This window comes from Staurois parvus, unplaced genomic scaffold (assembly GCF_062004578.1).
Source record: "Staurois parvus isolate SC_StPar_1 unplaced genomic scaffold, SC_StPar_1.0 ptg000564l, whole genome shotgun sequence".
NCBI lineage: Eukaryota > Metazoa > Chordata > Amphibia > Anura > Ranidae > Staurois > Staurois parvus.
The window spans coordinates 6522573-6543198 of NW_028318360.1; the positions used below are offsets into that span (position 1 = coordinate 6522573).

Sequence of the window (20626 nt, forward strand, 5' to 3'; positions counted from 1 at the left end):
ACATTTTGTTTTTTGTTTTTTTTTTAAAAAACACACTGACACTAACTGACGCTGATACCAATTAAAAAGAAAAATTATCCAGACCTTTGACCATGACCTTGACTCAAGCACTAACCATGGAACTTAACTAGATCAAACCTTGATCTAAGTATTTTTTCTTTATTTTTTATTTTATTTTTTAATATCTATTCATCTTTATTTTTTTAACAAACAGTTTGTTTTTTTTTCTCTATGCAAGGAGTTAGAGAGATACAATGTATCTCTCTCCTCCATTCAGAGAGAAAAAAAAACAAGGGGGGCGGGCTATACAGTGACAGATCACTGTTATAGCCAATCAGAGGATATCATAATGATCATGTGACCCGGAATTGTTAGAACGGGACCTAGGGCTCTCAGTGACACCCTGACAGTCTTTGTGCTGGGAGCGCGGTGCTTTTTTTACAAAAAGGAAAAAAAAAACTGTTGCTGTAACTGCTAATAAAAGTGTTAGCAAACGTTTGACTTTAATTAGTTACTCAAATCATCTAAATCTGCTAGCGTATCTAACACTACCCTCTCCCCTTACTGACAATGCTGCTGTCCAAAGGTGTCTCTGTGGCTCCCCATTCAGAGTGGAGATACTCTAAGAGGAAGTGTGCTATTGGTTGGATGACCGAGGTGAAGATAAAGGGGAAAAAGCCAAAAAAGCCTAAAATGAAAACGAATGCACCCGCCACATTAAAGTATTGGTAAGATGCAATATATTACAGTTTTGCTTTTTTAATACTGTTTCAAGTAATTTAACATCTAACATGCAATCAAGTTTAGGATAATCACAACATAAAATTTTATGGAAACCCTGGGCTATACCTTGAGGTGAAGACAGTGATTCCATTGAAAAAACTAGTGACTGCAGTTTCATACCAGTTGGGCTCCATATTGCCAACATTACAGAAATTAAAGGAGAAGTATAGCCAAAGCTTTTCTGAGTATACTTCTCCCATGGATCACAGGAGTGCAGTTAGTTCAGTTAGTTAAAAATCACAGAGCCAGTCCAGGCTCTGAAAAGATCCTGATCAGAACCCTGGACTGGCACCTGGCTCAGCCCCTCAGCGATCTGCCAAGATACTGAGCCAGCCAACCTCCCCCCCCCCCCTGCCTCCACAGCCCAGTGTTTCAGTGAGCGCTGAGGGAGACTGGCAGTCCCGGCTCTCTGCTCAGAGCAGAGGGGGAGAACTGAGCTATCAGTGGTCTTTGATCGCTCAGTTCTCTGTACAGAGCTGGCAGGGGACATATGCAGAATCGAACTGATGTTCATATCAATGCTGCATCCGCCTAGGTGTGTATACATTTTTTTTTTCCTTCCCATACAAAAAAATACTCTAGAAAATTCAACCTAATTTATGTGCCCATAATTTCAAATTATTTTCTTCTGCATTTGAGTAGTTATGTTCATCCCATGCTAGTCTGCTTTAAACTTGAGAACTGGCTTCTCTTGTTCATGAGTTCACCAGATTTTACCTTTCTGGCCCCATATGACTACAGTATTCTGTGGCTACCACATTCTATACCCCCCAATTGATTAATGAGTAGAGTTCTACAGCCATTTTATTTTTTGTTTAGGTATAAGTAAAGGCAACACTTTTTTTTAGTTTTGGGCAGCGTGGAGAGGGATTAGAACATCTTTGAATTTTTATTGCTGTCTTTCCACTGTTAGGGAGATTCACCCTCTCTATTTGTCCTGTTTAGCATTATCATCAAAAGCAATAACAAAAGAAAATCCCAAACTTTCGATTGTCACCAGAACAGTAAAAATCACCAGAACAGAGCAAATCGTCCAATAGGGACACTAGTTCTGATGACCCTGGTGACACACCAGGATACTCTCACTTTGGAGGGATTTCCTATCACTTTCTGCTTTAGCTATTGGACAGGAAGTGAAGGGAAATGTCCAAAATGGGAAGAATTACGGGGTTAAAACTCTCCATTGTTCTATCCAAAAAGAAAAAACAACTTGCCTTTAGTCACACTCTATTTTGGTGAAAACAAGGTTTACTTTTTCAGTCTTCCAGATTATTTTTATGGATTGTTGACCTGCCTGTAAAATCATTTTCTTGGAGTACAGTACATTACACAGGCTTCTTTAAGCCTTGACTATGAGTTATACACCAACACCACCTTCAGATGAGGACACCGGCAAACAAAAGTTGTTAAACCCATATAATCTCACCAGTTTTTAAGAAGCAGGAGGGTGGTCTGTGTCCTGTACTCTATTTCAAGAAAATAATTTTACAGGAAAGTCAAAAACTCTTATTTCCTAACTAACTGTCCAGTACAGGACACTGGGCTTGATGCACTAAATAATAAATACTGCTTTATAATTAGCAGATAAAATAACACACTGGGTTTTTCTGAAAATTGTTTGCAATTCAATTATTACTATACAGGATTTATATAGCGCCAACAGTTCATGCAGCACTATAAAACATAAGGGCAGACAGTACAATTACAACACAATTTAATACAGGAGGAATCAGAGGGCCCAGCTCAGTAGAGCTTATAAACTAAGAGGGAGGATATAGAGATATAAATTATAATAAATGGGGGAAAAGCTGAGAAAATAAAAGTACAGTTGTTAGGTGAGGGCAGGGTAGGCGTCTGTGAAGAGAAGGGTTTTCAGAGATCATCTAAAAGTGGACAGAGTAGGAGATAATTGAACAGATTGGGATAGGGAGTACCTGTAGATGGGAGAAGCTCAAGAGAAGTTCTGGAGGTGACAAGGGAGCTAGAAAACAGGAGGTCTTGGGAGTATCATAGAGAATAGAGAACAATTAGGTTAGTATTTTGAAACTGGGTTAGTGATGGGGGAGGGGGGGTAGAGTAGTGGATGGCTTTATACGTTGTTGTTTGTATTGGCAGAAGTCAGTGGATGGATTGGCAGAGAGAGGTAGCAGACACTGAGAGGTTGGTAAAGTGAATGGATCTGGCAGTAGTATTCATGATGAGCTGAAGAGGACATAGCCTATGTAAAGGTAATCCAGTGAGGAGGGATTTGCAACGGTAGAGGCGAGAGATGACCAGGGAGTGAAAGAGGAGCTTTGTGGTGTCATTGGTTAGGAAGGGGCGTATTTGGATATGTTGCGGAGGTTGAGATGGCAAGCTTTGGATATTGATTGGATGTGAGGCTGAAAGGATAGTTCAGAGTCCAGAATTACACCTAGTACCTTGGCATGTGGGAACAGGTTGATGGTTGAACCTTTGATCTTGACAGAGAAGTCAGGGGTGGGGGCACATGGGGGAGGAAATATTATGAGCTCAGTTTTAGATAGATTGAGTTTGAGAAACCGGTGTGACATTCAGACTTATATGTCTGTTAGTAAATTAGTGATGTGTGTAGAGATTGATAGTATGAGCTGAGGGGTAGAGAGAAAGATTTGGGTGTCATCAGTGTAGAAATGGTATTGGAAGTCATGGGAGGCTAATAAATGACCCACAGAGGAAGTGTAGATCGAGAACAGGAGAGGACCAAGAACAGAACCTTGGGGGACCCTGACAAAAAACATTCATAAAATAAAGTGTGTGTTATTACTGTAAAATATGCGGTTATTAAACCAGCTTCCGTCAAATGATCCTGTGGGAAAACCAGCAATCAATTAGTGCTTGTAGCCAATGACTGCAGCGCCAATCAGTGTATTCTGACAGGGGAGGAGTCCCTGCTGTCAGAATACAATAGCAAGGCAGGGGAGATAACCACATCCAAATCAATTGTATGGATGTGGGGATCTGTCGGGTTTTTTTTTCGTTCAACAGGCCGGTAGAATGAAAAATAAAACTGTTCTTTTATACCAGCTTTAGTTGTCACTGCAATTTTTGTCCCCATTGAATGATCACCTCTTGTTCTGATGACAACTATATAGTTTTGGATTCTGTCTCAGTGGTAATGGCCACAACGACATACAGAGATTGTTAATCTCCCTAGCAGGGACACAGACCACTCACTATTCCAAATCTAAAAAAATCTAAAACAAATATTAACACTTTGCCTTCACATACACTTGAACACTTACATACATACTACATAAATAAAAAAACCACATCTCTACATTCACTTTACTAATTTTTATGCTAGCAGCTGTGATTGGACATGCCTGCAACCCTAAACTAAAATAACTGGTCCCTCTTATTTTGGAAAGCATTGGCTCTCTTTAGAGGCATGAGAAAATGTCTGAGTGTCTCACCCTGTTATAAACAAGTAAACTTGCTGACCCAGCAGGCATATTTAATTTCTACTACCTTATTAATACTGCTTGGACCTTGCAGAAGGGGACATACCTCGAAACCTTGACCTGAAAAATTGTATGTTAGTGCAAATGAAAAAAGTATCTCGGACAGTACTCAATTGTTCCTGTCACAAGAGCACTAATACGGGTACAATCACCTCATTACCTTATGCACAGTTCTCTTTCTATTGTTGCTTCTAGGCCATGAGGAAAGGGAGGATGATTGACTGTAGCACTAAAAACCAAAGAAACATCTTCTGAGACCTGTGGAGTGTCTCAGAGGGCTGCAGGGAAGGAGGGTGGGCTGAACTTCCTGACCAGAAGTGGGAGCAGATACCCACTCCACTCTCCCCCCAAAAAGGGGAAAATGTGGTAGTGGAGCGGGGAGACGGTAAACAAGTGGAGCTTCCCCTTTTGGGTGAACTTCAGCTTTAATAAATATACCCCCTGTTCATTTTAGTTTTAAAATCTGTCTTCCCGATTTTTTTTTTGCTATACTGTGTGCTGTACATCACCACCATAAATATAAAAAAGTTGGAAAAGTACCTGTCATGATGTCATGGCGAATTCCTCTCACTGAGATGCGGGCATTTTTAATGGGATTTCCATGTTCATCCTTCACTACTCCTTTTATGCCTCGGTGTACCTGATCGTAAAAGAAGGAAATAAAAGAACAATTGATTGATGCATGAAAATGCATATTACAGATTTAAGGTTCCTTAACTCACCCATAAACTATATATTATTTTAGAAAATGAAAGGGATCCATTGAGCATTTTTTTTTTTTTGTGCGCCTCATAATAATTTGCAAAAGATTATCAAACTGGAATGTTTAACCAAATACACTAGTGGTTTGCACTGTAAACCTCTATTATAGTAGACACTGTTACAGATGCTGGTAGGTGGAACCACAGCACACACCAAGGATGTGGCATCTAAAACACCATAAATTGTTGGATACCAACAACCATAGGTTTTGAAAAAAGCAAAAATTGGACTTGCAACCAGCTGGACAGTTACATATAAGGAACCTTTTTTTTATGTTTCAATATTTTTATTGAGTTTTCAAGGATAAACATGGAAGAACAGGGAAAAGAGAAAAGGTTAAATCGTACAACATTACAGTAGGCAAATATGGTTGATCAATTTGTTGTAGATCTGCCCTCTGGACAGATGGAGTATTAGTCTTGTTTAGCAACGTCATCAGAGGTATTTGTGTACCTTTGAAGGGCCTTGGTGAGGAGTTAGGGGAATTAGGGGGAGGATGGTGGTGGGGAGATGGGAAGAGGGGCAGTAGGGTGGAGAGGGAGGAATATAGCTGGGGAATTGAGTTGATACCAGTCTAAGTGCGGGGTGTGAGTTCGTTTCCTGAAATGTCATCAAGGTTGTATATTACATTTAGGGTGTTTTAGCCATCGGGTCCACTGGAGATCAAATTTGTGATAGGAGGAAGTGTTGATTGCGAATAGTTTTTCCATTCGGCATTGAGTGTTAAGGTCTGTAATCAATGATGTGATTGTGGGGGTATTGTTTGTGTTCCATAGTCTAGTAATATTAATTTTTGCAGCAAAGAGTATATGGGTAATAATTGTTCTGGAGCTTGGAGGGAGTTTCTCAATTCCAATGTGTAGGAGTGCTAGCGATTGGTTCGGGGCTAATTGAATTTTGTGTATTTCAGAAATGAACTGGAATATAGTATTCCAGAAGGAACGAAGTGAATTGCATGACCACAAAATGTGGATTGTTGAGCCTGGCTCACCACAGAGTCTCCAGCAGGTAGAGGACTGTTTCGGGTAGTAGATGGAAAGTTTGACCGGAGTCAGGTACCATTGGTGGAGTATTTTTAAGTATGACTCCCAGTGGGAGCTACATTGGGTAGCCTTGTAGGTGATTCTGAAGGTATTTTCCCAATACTTTAAAGTTATTTGGGTTGAAAAGATTTTCTCCCAATTGGTTAGGGAACCTTTTTTTTAACAGGGTGCTTATGGCTTAACTTTTAACACTAGAGACATAGTGAATTTAATAACTAAATTGGAGTTCTTCATCCTAAAAAGAGATCCCAAACAGTAAAGACAGATCTAAGATAGCAAAGCAAAAGGAAAGTTGGAAACACAATATATTTTAGACTGTAGAAGTGACCACTATAGAAAACAAAATGGCTAGCCATTTCTGGTAAAACAAGCTCACAGCTACTTTTGCAGCAAAATGGAACAGATATGTAAGTGCCAGTCAAAGTGTTAAAACTTTTTTATGACCAACACTGAAAATTCTAAGTTAAATCCCACACTAGTATTTTGGCCTGAAAGTCCTAGAAGAAATGTCATCCAGTGTTAAAAAAGTTCTATGCTAACTCTTCAGCCATTGTCTAATTTAAACTGAAGACTGGTATTACGCTGATGCTTCCATTGTTTGGCTTTTTTATCTGCTTACAGGCAGCCTATGGAATGGACATGTTGTTGGGTTGGACTTTTGCCACCATGTGATGTCTCTTTCTGTAACCTCTGGGATAAGTAACAAAGTGATGTGAGGTTTAACATATTTCCAGGGAAACTTTTCTATAACATTATTTATACCAATAAAAACAAGATGAAATGTACTAGTACATAGTTTATAAATTGGTTATTATATGCGTACATTCATTTTTTTTTAATAACAATTTTTTATTTGCATTGGTGTATTTGCATTGGTGAGCATTATGGTGGACAATGGCATGCCCTCAGAGAGGATGAATTATGTCCATTCTTTTTTATACAATATTATATAATATTTAATTTTTTAGCAAATTTACAGTTCATTTGCTTTCTAATCAGATTGCCATGTTTAATGTATGTAGAGAAAGCCGGTTTAGGAATAACCCCAGTCCTTGACATACTTGGCTCTAGTTATGCATTCAGAATTTGTATATACAGAAGAGAGTGACTGGATGATCGGGTGAAACATCTATACTTCATACTTTGAAAGATTTTCACTACATTCACTAAGTTAAGGAAAAATTTATTGCAAAGTGAAAATTCCCTTGCAAAGTAAAAAAGTCTATTTTCCTTCAGTAAATCTACCCAAATGACACTGATGCACACAATGCCAGTAGATACTGTCCAATCAGCTCATGCCATTTCTCTTGGTGGATTGGACTAGCATCTGAAAATATTGAATCCTTCTAATTCGAAAATGTCTGACAAAACTAAATTCTTCAATGAACAAATGCATCCGAAACAAAATGAAATGAAAATTTCCAGTGTGCACATGTCTACAGGCAACTAGTATTTGTAGAAGTTCAACAATACAAGCCTGTACATCTCTCTTAGCACAGGTTTCCATTGGTGAGGAGCTGAAGGTGCAAAAGATCTTTTGATCTTATTATTATAGACATACTATTTTATGTATGTCTGCTTCTGATATTTTGGTTATTATTTAACCACTTTAATACCGCACTATAGCCAATAGATGGCTACAGCACAGTTTTCTTGTTCTGGGAGGGCATCTATAGATGTCTCTCCAGAATGCGCCTCATAGGCACCCTCTGTGGAATGCATTGGGCATGCTCTGTGAATGCTGTGTCCTGTGGACACAACTGATCACAGATTGCAGTAAAGGGCCAGTCACAGCTGCCCTTTACCATGTGATCAGTGGTGTCCAATCACACCTGATCACATTTAAACAGACTGGCTGGTTATCGGCAGTCTTTCCCTTACATGCTGTGTCTGTGTGAGGAAGAAACAGCTGATACCTGGCAAGGCTGACAGCACTTTGTTTACACTGATAATCATGGCACTGATCATCAGTGCCCTGATAATCAGTGCAGCTCCAGAAGTTGCCCATCAGTGCAGCTTATCAGTGTCAATCAATGCCCATCAGTGCAGCCTATCAGTGCCCATCAGAGCAGCCTATCAGTGCCCATCAGTGCCTCATTATCAGTGCCCATCAGTGCAACCTTATCAGTGCCCATCAGTGCAGCCTATCTATGCCCATTAGTGCAGCCTATCAGTGTCCATTAGTGCAGCCTCATCAGCACACATTCGTAAAGAAAAAAAATTACTTATTCACAATAGTTTATGACAGAAAAGAAGAAAAAGGGATTTTTTTTCAAAATGTTCAGTCTTTTTTGTGTACCAAAAAATAAAAAAACAAGTGGTGATTAAATACCAGCAAATGAAAGCTCTGTCTAAAAAAAATGATAAAAATGTTATATGGGTACAGTGTTGAATGACCACGCAATTGTCAAAGTGCCACAGCACTGAAAGCTGAAAATTGGACTGGGCAGGAAGGGGGTGAAAGTGACCAGTTTTGAAGTGGTTAACTAAAGTAAACCCTCACCTTGTAAAACAACCCATTCAGTTTGTAATAGAAATGAAAGGCAAAACATTTGTGTATATATTTAAAGAACAATATAAATACCTTTTTTCCCCTTTTTAATAAGTGATCACATACACTCTGTTCTCAGCTGCTTAAGGAGCTCGGGGAGGAGAAGCAGCAGCACACTGATCTTCCCAGTAAATAGAAGTGAATTGGAGGAGAGCAGACTGAGCTCCCATCACAGCTAGAGAACTGACCATGGCGCGTTCTCATACCTAGTGTGGTCAGTTTTGATAGGAAAGCACAGGGACTGGCAGGAACACCAGGGATTTCACACAAAGGAAGTAATACAAAGAGAACAGGAGACTTTTTCATAAAGTACATGGTACAGCAGGCAACAGGAATATGAAATGTTGGGTTTACAAATTCTTTAATTCATCTGGTTGCCTTTTGTTTTTCTGGTCCTCTTTAAGAACTGTTTCCAAACTAATAATAAAACAAACTAAAATACAACAAAGTTAATTGGCATAATGCAGATATAGCAAGATACCACATATGTTCCAATAGGTAAATACATAAAAACACTATGTAAAGGTCTTTTATAGGAACCATCTTGCAATTTGTTCAGTGGCTTTTTAAGGCATCCGGATTTGAACACACTCCAGAGTTAATCAAATATCAAATTAAACACAACTCAAGTCAGTGTGACACAGTCTAATAACAGTTGTCTTATTATACTCTTCTGCCTGGAAGATAAAACTTTCCTTTCCATTTGCTGTGCCTTGTACCCTGTTTCTATTGATTTTTGAAATGTCATCTCAGACACTTTATTTAAGTACTTCACTTGCCTAAACAACCTTTTTATAAGGATGTAAAATGATTATGTGAAACTGTTTCGTCCAACTTTCAGATAATCAATGCTGCAGGTACTTCTAATCCCTGTAAGTGGATCTGCTGTGCATCTGCCTATAATAATCCTTGATTGGACTTGGCAAATTTGAGTAGCATCTCAAGTAATTCACTAAACTTTATCTCCATATTTTATCAGCCTTCTGCTTTTCCTCCACATTTTAGAAAGGCTAGACTTCCACAATGTCTCCATGGCCAATCTTTAATCTTGAAAGCTTTAATGTGTAATGTGTATGGATTTTATTTGGCTTTATTGTGTTCACCAAGTACAATTTCCACCAGAGACCTGTAAAATGGAATGGACTTGGTGGTCTGAACTGCAGTACTTATGTTCTTATAAAGCTCACCACAAGCAACATTAATGTTCTGCACTGAGAGCTTTCAATATTCCGGCGAGGCCGCCAACTCTGTCAATGTCTTCACTATTAGTTAAGGAAATGCAAAAACGTTAAAGCTAACACAAGTTCTTTAAATAGAAATATGCTTGGGTCTCATTTAAATGGTCAAATCCTAACCAAATCAGTACTGCAGGTACAGTTGTGGTCAAAAATGTACATACCCTGTCAGAAAATGTGAAATTTTGGCATATATGTTGAAAATATGACTGATCGTGCCAAAAAACTCTTTTATTTAGGGATAGTGATCATATGAAGCTATTTATTAATACATAGTTATTTGGCTCAATCATAATGATATCCAAAATCACTCAAATAGCCCTGTTCAAAAGTTTCCATCCCCTGGAATGTTTGGCCTTAGTACAGACACACAAGGTGACAAACACAGGTTAAAATGGCAATCAAAGGTTAATTTCCCACATCTGTGGCTTTTTAGATTTCAATTAGTGTCTGTGTATAAATAGTGAGTTTGTTAGCTCTCATGCACTGAGCAGGCTAGATACTGAGCCATGGGGAGCAGAAAAGAACTGCCAAAAGACCTGCATAAAAAGGTAATGTAACTTTATGAAGATGGAAAAAATATAAAAAGATATCCAAAGCATTGAATATGCCAGTCAGTACTGTTCAATTACTTATTAATAATTGAATCGTTCGGAGATCTCTTGATACCAAGCCAAGGTCAGCGAGACCAAAATATATTGCAGCCACAACTGCCAGAAGATTAGTTTGGGATACAAAGAAAAACCCACAGGTAACCTCAGGAGATATACAGGCTGCTCTGGAAAAAAGATAGTGTGGTTGTTTTTAAGGAGCACAATACGGCAATACTTGAACCAAAATGAGCTGCATGTTCGAGCTGCCAGAAAGAAGCCTTTACTGCACCAATGCCACAAAAAAGCCCAGTTACTTTATGCCTGACAACACCTTGACATGCCTCACCAGGCTTTTATGTGGCATTGGTACAGTAAAGGCTGCTTTCTGGCAACTCGATCAGTCATATTTTCAATATCCATACCAAAATTTCTTGATTTCTGCCAGGGTGTGCAAACTTTTGAGCACAACTGTATCTGCATACAGTATCTCCAGGGAAGTCTTACAGCCACACACTGAAAAAAAAATATAAAAACATGGCAACCACCAAAGCCATATTCACATCTTGCACTGCAGAAACATGCACTTTACCAAGCATTATTGCAATGCTCGGTAACCATATTGCGGTCATTCATTTTGAATGGTGTCCCAATGCACAACGCCAACACATCACAATGGATCTGTGTTTTAGCGCACCACAACACACAACTATGAACTGTCTGACATGATGCTCCATGCTGGGAAAAAGTAAAGGTCCATTAAAACCTGCGCTGTGCATTGAAAGTCCATTTGCAAGAAAAGGGCTGTGTTACCGCAGTGCAGATTAATGCTCAGCATAATGCACACTAACATATCCATCTGTCCTAAATGTTTCTGCTAGAAGCAAAGCTGTGTATATGTAGGTTTATTTAGCAGTGTCTGCACTTTACTGCTTGTAACATGTAGGAAGCCAGTTATTTACCAAACAGGAATGATCCATCAGAACAGAGACGTATCCCTTGTCAGGTGGCTTAGCTGGACGTTTCCATTATCAGATAAAGGGATCTGCTGTGCTGTCTCATTACATAGCCCACAGTGCTCTGAGAACCCTTTGTCGGTATTAAATGTTTATATGTATGTCAATGATTGTAAATCGTTTAAAAAACAGACAGAATACAGAAGTGTGGAAATGTGTAAACCTAAAAAAAAATACATTAAATAAAATCAACCCCAAATAATAATGGTTTTCTGTCATGACTTGGTGTTAGTGATGATGTCATCAGGGAATGTCTTGCCTTAAAGGATAGGTTAAACCTTTGAAGCATATTATACGTTACAACCGTATTTAGGGTGTAACATGTAACATATGGCAAATAGACTGTGTAGTTTGCAAGCACAATACTCTTTTTTTTCTTAGCAAATGTAAAAGTGGTAAACCTTCACTTTGTAAAGTATACCCAATCAGGTGCAAAATTTTGCTTGCATATGACTGGTAGATGGAAATCAACAGAGCTTTAACACATCTCCTAAGCCAGGGGTCCTCAAACTACGGCCCGCGGGCCACATGCAGCCCGGCGAGGACATTTATCCGGCCCGCCAGGCAGGGGCGTATCTGCCGTGAGGCAAGGGACTAGGGTTTGGCAGGTCAGGAGAGCTCGGCAGGGCTTGGTCGGGATCAGCAATTCTAGAAAAGGGGAAGGTGAGCTCGGCTTATGAACCCGCACCACTCACTTGACCTCTCTGCAGCCAGCCGGCCATCTATTCTGATCGGTGCATGCAACTGTCACGGCCGGAAGGCGGAGCCTAGAGCTGACCATGAAGAGGGGGAGAAAGAGAGGAGACTCCATCGCTGCATGTCAGGTATCAGGGCCACGGACCCTAGATAAGTGCAATAGATGATCGATCTCCTCCCTCTCTCTTTCCTTCCTCTCTTTCTCCCCCTCCCCTCTCTCTCTCCCCCTCCTCTCTCCCCCCCCCTCCCCTCTCTCTCCCCCCCTCTCTCTCCCTCGCCCCCCCCCTACTCTCTCCCCCCCTCCTCTCTCTCTCCCCCTCCTCTCTCTCTCTCCCCCTCCTCTCTCCCCCACCCCCCCTCTCTCTTTACATTGTACACAGATCTGACCCAACAAGGTGTCCTGCATTTACCGTATATTTCGCTCCATAAGACACATTGGGGCGAAATGTCTGTGCGTCTTACGGCCCAGTATTCCTGCCGCCGTTGTATGTCCGCAGTCTCTGGTCATCTCCTGTACTGTGTCCGCATTTGTTCATAATTGTTTTTTTTTAAACTATAGTCCGGCCCTCCAACGGTCTAAGGGACAGTAATCTGGCCCCCTGTTTAAAAAGTTTGAGGACCCCTGTCCTAAGCTTTGGGGGAAATGAGTGCAACTAAACTTGCAACATGTACAGTCTATTTGCCTTTAGTAAATCAAACCCATAGAGCACTTATGCTCTTAAGGAAGGTAACCTATGACTGTGTGTGACCTGAGAATTATGCATTTTAAAAATGTGTGACTGTCACTAAGAATGTAAACCAACTCTATGTTTAAGGACCCCCAAACCTGAAGTACCCTAGGCCCCCCCAAGGTCTGAATCTGGCCCTAACACTTGTTATATTGGGCAGGGGATCCTCTCCCTGCACCTGATGTCACATTTTAAAAACAGCGTGGTTGTTCTTGGTTCCACCAACACAGCTGCATCATTCATTCAGAGATCTGTGAATGAATGAACTACAAGTGCCATCTGCTACTGTGGCAGATGGCTTGTAGTTCTCAATGGACTGTGAGAGCACAGATAAGCATCCTTGTACACCATTCACACTGCCTACAGTTTTCTGATAGCCCATATAGAGGTATGTAGGGGCAGAAAGCCGTAGACAGTGTCTGCAGAAGTATGACACTGCACCCGTGATCCAGTGATCCTTGATCCACTGTATGTATACCACGCATAGGAGATGACAGGGATTCAAGGGGTAATCATCAGCATTACAAATCATGCATTTCCCAAAGGCACTTGATAATATGATAAAAAAACAGGAAACAAATCAGATTATGTTTTGAGGATTTAACTTCTGTGGCTGGAATAAACTCATGCTGTTTTCATTGACTGGCTTAAGTTAGTTTCACTAAACAGATCCAGTTTAACAAAGTACAACTAACAAGTGCCAGTAATAAAGCAAAATCAAAATAGATAACATTTTAGGTCTGGAGCATAGAACATTTAGCAAAATAGGAGAAGAAAAATAGAATGATATATCCTAAAACTTTTTCTAAATCTAGTTTGAGACATACAACCCCAATTCCAAAAAAGTTGGGATGCTGTGTAAAATCTAAATAAAAACAGAATGCCATGATATGCAAATCTCATAAACCCAAATTTTATTCCCAATAGAAAATAGAAATCATATCGAATGTTTAAACAAAGAAAATTGTACCATTTTAAGAAAAAAAAAAAAGATAATTTTGAAATTGATGACAGCAACACATCTTAAGAATGTTTCGGCCTTGTCCCTTGCTCACAGATATTTCTGCAAATTCTCTGAATCTTTTGATGATGTTATATACCGTAGATGATGATATATTTCAAGTCTTTGTAATTTTACATTGAGGAACACTATTCTGAAATTGTGCGACAGTTTTTAGATGCAGCTTTTCACAAATTGGTGAACCTCTGTCCATCTTTAATTCTGAGACACTTGAAATATCTAAGAAGCTCCTTTTTACCCAATCATGTTACTAACATGTTGCCAATTAACCTAATTAATTGCAATATGTTCTTTCAGCTCTTTCTTGTTAGTACCACTTTGCCAGCTGTTTGTTGTCGTGTCCTAACTTTTTTGAGACACGTTGCTGCCATCAATTTAAAAAGTATCTTATTTTTTTCTCAGTTTAAACATTACATATGCTTTTTATTTTATAATGTGAATAAAACATGGGTTTAAGAGATTTGTAAATCATTGCATTCTGATTTATGTAGATTTTACACAGTGTTCTAATTTTTTGGGAATTGTAATTGTAGAAATGCTGGGCCAGTACATGGGGCCTAACTACTTGATGGTTTACAGATAATGCAGCAGGGGCATTATGATTCTCTGTGATGCCACAGGGCGAGACCAAAGCCATACACATATACATTTTTCTCAGTTGAGATTTTTCATTTTGCACGATACACAGCATGGATGGAAGAATTTTCCTTGCTAGCTATAGTATTCTGACAGCCTGACCTCATGGCTGTCACAATACCTGAACCGCAACTGCGTCTGAATGGATACAATCACTGTTCAGCAGACCTGGCTCCAGTCAACTGGAAAATTGACTTTTGTAGTTGGTGTCGACAGAGCCACCCACAGCTCAAATTCAGCTTGATTAGTGGGAATTTGACATGTGTATGGTAGGAATTTCTAATGAAATTTTCTTAATAAATAAGAAACAAAAACATCTGAAAAAATATCCAAGACTTATCCTCAGGATTTGGTCAATTGGGAGATTCTTGCAGCATGAAAAGCAAAAGAAACCCAAATTAGAACTGATGAGGATGATCGGTGTATTTGGGGACAGTGAAGCTGGAGCCAGGGAAGACCTAAAATGATAAAAGCTGAAGCCTTGAGTTACATGAGGAAGGAGATCCATACGTGGTGAAGTACCCCCCACAAACATTTTAACAGAACAAGTTTGAAAGTTGAAACGTCCTCCCAGTAGGATAGTGCCATCAGTAGCACAAGCAAAGAAAGGTGAGGAGAAAAGTAACAGAAGCTTTACGGATAAAACTGCACCCCAATCTACAAAGTTACTGGAAGCCCCAGAGACGGATGGATGTAGGATGAAACATGGGCTGAGAATGCCTTGAAAAGGATTGTCACTGATATGACCTTTCCAGGGAACCAATAGTTACCTGATTGTTGAGCAACATTAATTCATCTAGATTTGTTAGAATAGTTCTACTGGCTAATTTGTTTTTGATTCTATTCATTAGGCCTTGCCAGAATCAACCAAGGTGTAATTTCTCCAGTTTAATTCTGCTGGTTTAGAACTAGACAACGTATTGTACCACTGTGGAAGACCCCTGGTGTATACGTAAAAGAGCAGTGGCCACAGTTCATGCTCATCCATGCTTCTCAAATATGTTTTGGAAAAGGTTTAAGAGCTTAGAAAAACTGGAGATCACAGGTCATTCTTCTCCCACAATGGAGTTGCCCATGCCAAGGCTTCCATAGCCAATAGGGAGATGATAGGCCATCTTGACCCAATCCAAAGGCAAACTATAAGGCTGAAGCTTGAAGTGGATACTGCACTGACTGATGATGGCCTTGAGATCCCCAGAAAAAGGTGGAGGAGCAGGCAAGTGCAAGAAAGAAACAACTGCAACAGTGGGAGGAACAGGGGCAAGTGCCAGCTGTTGAATTAGAGGAATGAGGGAAGCCTGTAGCTGGTCAAAGTATGTGGCCAGTTTTTTCAGGAAATGCATCAAGTGGGTCTGATTGGCCTCCTGACTTCAAATCTGCAGTATGGAACCTGGATTGTTAGGAGGCAGTTGGATGGAAGTAGGGTCCATGATCTGAGCAAACTGTCAAGATGGTGCCTTCACTGGTATGAACTACTCTACTACACAGTACAGGACACTCAGTGGTAAATGTAAACCAGAGGGATAGACCATAAGTAGGTACTTAGAAGATTAGAATAACATGAAATGGAGAGGAACTGGTAGCAAATTCTCAGAATACAAACCTTGCTGGACCACAGTTCCATCAAGGTTCTAGAAGGCTGTCCAAAAGGAAAACAGGCTATGTGAGATAACCCTAGGCATGTAGTCTGAGAGCCAAATGGTTTTCACCAGGGAACTCTAGGAGTTTGAAAACAGCTGCGTGCTGAACCTAGGTCGAGACCAATGAGTTTATCCTGCTTTAGGCACCAGAGACTACCAATATCGTGAACAGAAGAACACAAGATTGCAGAGGACTGAACACAAGATTTCACAGGACTGAAACAGACAGCTGAATGCAGGCCAGGGATTAGGACAAGCAGATTAAAAGTCATAGGTCAAGGCAGGCAGCAGACAAGGGATCCAAGCCAGAAGTAAGGGCAAGGCTGTAGACATGGATAACCAAAAGAGCAGCCATAGGTGAAAGCAGGCAACAGACACAGATAACCAGAAGACAAGCCAAAGGTGAGGGAAAGCAGCAAACACGGTTAAGCAAAAGACATGCCAGAGGTCAGGGCTGGCAATGGACACAGATAACCAGAAGAGATTGACAGACAGTCACAAGTACAGGATACAGGTAAGGGAGATGGACGAACTCACCAGAAAGGGGCTTGGCTGTTAACTTGTAAACCATTGCACAGGCAGCAAGCTGTATACTGCACAGAGCTTAAATAGGCCAGTCAGGATGGAAAAACCATGTTGAATGGCCACAGCCTTGTCCTGTTTATGGTTATCATTGAGAAAGTTAAAGAAAATAAAAAAATTTAGGTTTTCACCAGAATAGTAATAGAGTGAAAATCTTCTAAAGGAACACTAGTTCTGGTGACCCTTATGACAACCAGGGATTCCTGGGATTGAGGGATTTCCTCTCACCTGTTTTGGCTATAGGACAGGAAGTGGTGGAAAATCTCCCTGACAGCAATGACAAAACAAAACAAAAAAAAAAAAGTGACAAGGGTTATAATCCTCCTTTACGCTATTTGAAGCACAAGGAGGAAGATCTGTCCGTCAAAACCACACAATCTGTCTCAGTACTGCAATAAAAAAAACCTGCTAGGAAAAGCAGTGAGCCAATCACATCAGGGATATCTAAAGGCATTCTGTAATAAAAAACACATCCAAGATTCTCACAGTTGCAAGGAAACTACCTCTGAACTTTTGTCATATTTAGAAAATTATAGCAGGATGAAGGGGAAAAGTGATTTTTAAAAAACAATAAGTTACCGAATGCCTTTAATAAATTATACATTATGACAATTTTATAGGGTATTTCTTAATGCCTTGTTCACATCTGTTTTAGGTGCGTTGAGGCTGCTTTGTTCTAGAAAGTCTGGCTGCAGCATCTTTAATGCGGTTTCCAGCAAAACATGCATTACGTGGAGTTCAATAGTAATGTAAAACCTGCCAAAATCGTGCAATAAGCATAAAGCGCACTACATGATAATATTTATATGTATTGTGCTATTAGGGCTAGCAGTTCACTGATTTGACCACGTGTTCCTGGAGTTGTTCTTTGAAGCAGAACTAAAACTATTATTTAAGCATTGGATACAGTAGGGAATGGTTAACCACCATCATTAAGTGTACCACAGGGAATGTTTCCCATCACTTTCTGTCTTGTGGACACTGCAGAAAGTAAAAGAACATCACACTGTGGTGGGAGCCCTCTCTTATGGTGGGCATACAAGCTTTGATTTTATTATTTGATTAATGTGTGATTCAATCAAAATTATCAAGTCTGCAAACAATTGTTTAGCCATAACTTCCTTTTTGATTGATAAAGACTCAATTTCGATCGCAATTACAATCAAATCGAATGGCCAGGGAAGATTATTATCAATCATTTTGCAATAGTCGCTAGCACTGAGAAACTTTGTTCATGTATATGATTGTGCTACGATCAATCAGATTATGAGATTAGATATTGGAAACAAGATGAGTTCGATAATTTACAATCATAAATTACAATCGCATTTTAACAATTGATCAAAATCCACTTTCCCATGTGTGGTATATGAACCAAATGGGTTGTCAACTAGGAATCAAGTATTCCTACTGGAGGACACCGAATGAGAATTAAATCAATCATTTATCAGTATATATGGTCACCATTAGACAGTTGTCTAGTCCTGTTTCAGTCACACTCAACAGGTTTAACTTACTAAAGGCAAATCGGTTGTTCGTTCTGCATGGGACTTTGCATGGGATTTTTCTCATTAGCTTAGTGAATGTGGTGAAGTTACACTTTGCAATTTTTTTTTTTTTTTTTCGCTTGCACATGCAGCATTTTCCCACACTTCCAGACTTTGATGGGTTAATTTACTAAAGGCACATAGGCTGTTCACGTTGCAAGGGAATTTGCCACAGAACTTACTGAATATGGTGAAGTTACACTTTACAAAGAAAACCCAATCATGTACAAGACAAAAGAAAGCTGCAATTTGCTTGCACATGATTGGATGATGGAAGTCAGCAGAGCTTCACCTCATTTATGAAATTAGAAATAGAACCTAAACTTAAACCTGCTCCCATCCCCATTCTAAGTCTTAAGCTGGCCATAGACGGTTCAAATCTTGGCCAGTTCAGCAGGAACCAGCTGAGATTTTAACCATGTATAGGCAGACTGAATGTACCCAAGTTGATCGATCAATCAACTTGGGTACAACCAGCCTGCTGGATTTTACATACGATTATCCCTAGCAGCTGGTATAGCCACTAGCAATAATCACTGTCTTCTCCTGGCAGGGATGGCTTCTGCCGACACCCCCTCTGGGAGAATGCAAGAGCTCTGTGGGAGGGATTCCCGTCAGCACTGTCGGTGGTTGCAGGAAAGAAATTCGAACAAACAAAAAAGGAAAAAATGGATTTAGCTCAATACCTCTACCCAAAACACTTTTCCAACCATTGTATAAAAGTAAAAAAAAATATCGACAGATATCATTAACTTGTTGCTGACCGCAGATAGCCGAATGACGGCTGCTCTGCGGCCGGCCAGTTCTGAGTGGACGTCATATGACGTCCCCCCAGAACGCGCTCTCCTGCGCGCCCCAGGGGTGCGCACCCGGCGATCTCCGTGATCGCTGTGTCCTACGGACACAGCTGATCACGTGATGTGGTAAAAGGCCAATCACAGCGGCCTTTTACCACCTGATCAGCGGTGTCCAATGACACGCTGATCAGAGGGAAATGCAAGTGCCGCTTCTCGGCTGCACTTTCCTCACGCTGTCAGATCGTGAGGAAAGTACTGCCGAGAACTGGCAGTTGTCAGAGCGGGGATCGGCACCGATCATCAGGGCACTGATGATCAGTGCCCTGATGATCGGTGCCCAGCAGTGCCACCCGCAAGTTCAGCCCACCTGTGCCCTGCAGTGCGCCCACTAGCTCCGCCCACCTGTGCCCAGCAGTGCACCCACCTGTGCCCAGCAGTGCACCCACCTGTGCCACCCTGCAATTTCACACACCTGTGCCCAGAAGTGCCACCTACCTGTGCCCAGCAGTGCCACCCACCTGTGCCCACCAGTGCCACCCACCTGTGCCCACCCACCAGTGCTGCCCACCAGTGCCACCCACCAGTGCAGCCCAGCAGTGCTGCCAGTCAGTGCCACCAGTCAGTGCCCAGCAGTTGTGCCAGTCAGTGCCGCCAGTCAGTGCCCAGCAGTGATGCCAGTCAGTGCCGTCTATCAATACCCATCATTAGTGTCACCTATCAGTGCCACCTATCAGTGCTGCATATTAGTGCCGCCTATCCGTGACACCTCATTAGTGCTGTCTATCAGTGCCGGCTATCCGTGCCACCTCATTAGTACTGCCTATCAGTGCCCTTTAGTGCTGCCTATCAGTGCCCATCAGTGCCGCCTATCAGTGCCCATCAGTGCTGCCTCATCAACGCACATCAGTGAAGGAGAAAAATTACCTGTTTGAAAAATTTTATAATAGAAACAAAGAAACTTTTTTTTTTTTTTCAAATTTTTGGCAATTTTTTATTTATAGCGCAAAAAGTAAAGCGCCCAGTGGCGATTAAATACCAACAAAAGAAAGCTCTATTTGTGAGAAAAAAATGATCAAAATTTCATATGGGTACAATGTTGCATGACCGCGCAATTGTCAATCAAAGTGCGGCAGCGCTGAAAGCTGAAAATTGGCCTGGTAAATAAGGGGGTATAAGTGCCCGGTAGGCAAGTGGTTAACATACAAAATACTTAATTTATTAATTAAAATTACATAGAAACACATTCAAAACAAAATATACCCCATTAAAAACCCTTAGCCACTTGGTAACCACGCTATACTCAAATGACGGCTACAGCGCAGTTATCCAGTTCTGGGAGGGTGTCATGTGACGTCCTCCCAGAATGCCCCCTCCCGCGTGAGCTGCTCTGTGACAGCTGCCGGTTATTGGCAGTACTTTCCTCACGCTGTGACAGTGCTGCTGATAACTGGTAACTGTATTTACTCCGTGATCTGCTGTGTCCTACGGACACAGCTGATCACGATGAGGTAAAAGGC

The 20626-nt window shown here is 40.8% G+C and overlaps 1 protein-coding gene across 1 annotated transcript in view; it reads right to left on the reverse strand.

The window, feature by feature from the left end:
• Window positions 1-20626, reverse strand: part of CPZ (carboxypeptidase Z) — a 123791-nt gene that overhangs the window by 17944 nt on the left and 85221 nt on the right. Inside the window, exon 10 of the mRNA XM_089691570.1 lies at window positions 4806-4905. Coding sequence (XP_089547696.1) covers window positions 4806-4905 — 100 coding nt within the window. The remainder of the gene's footprint in view (window positions 1-4805; window positions 4906-20626) is intronic.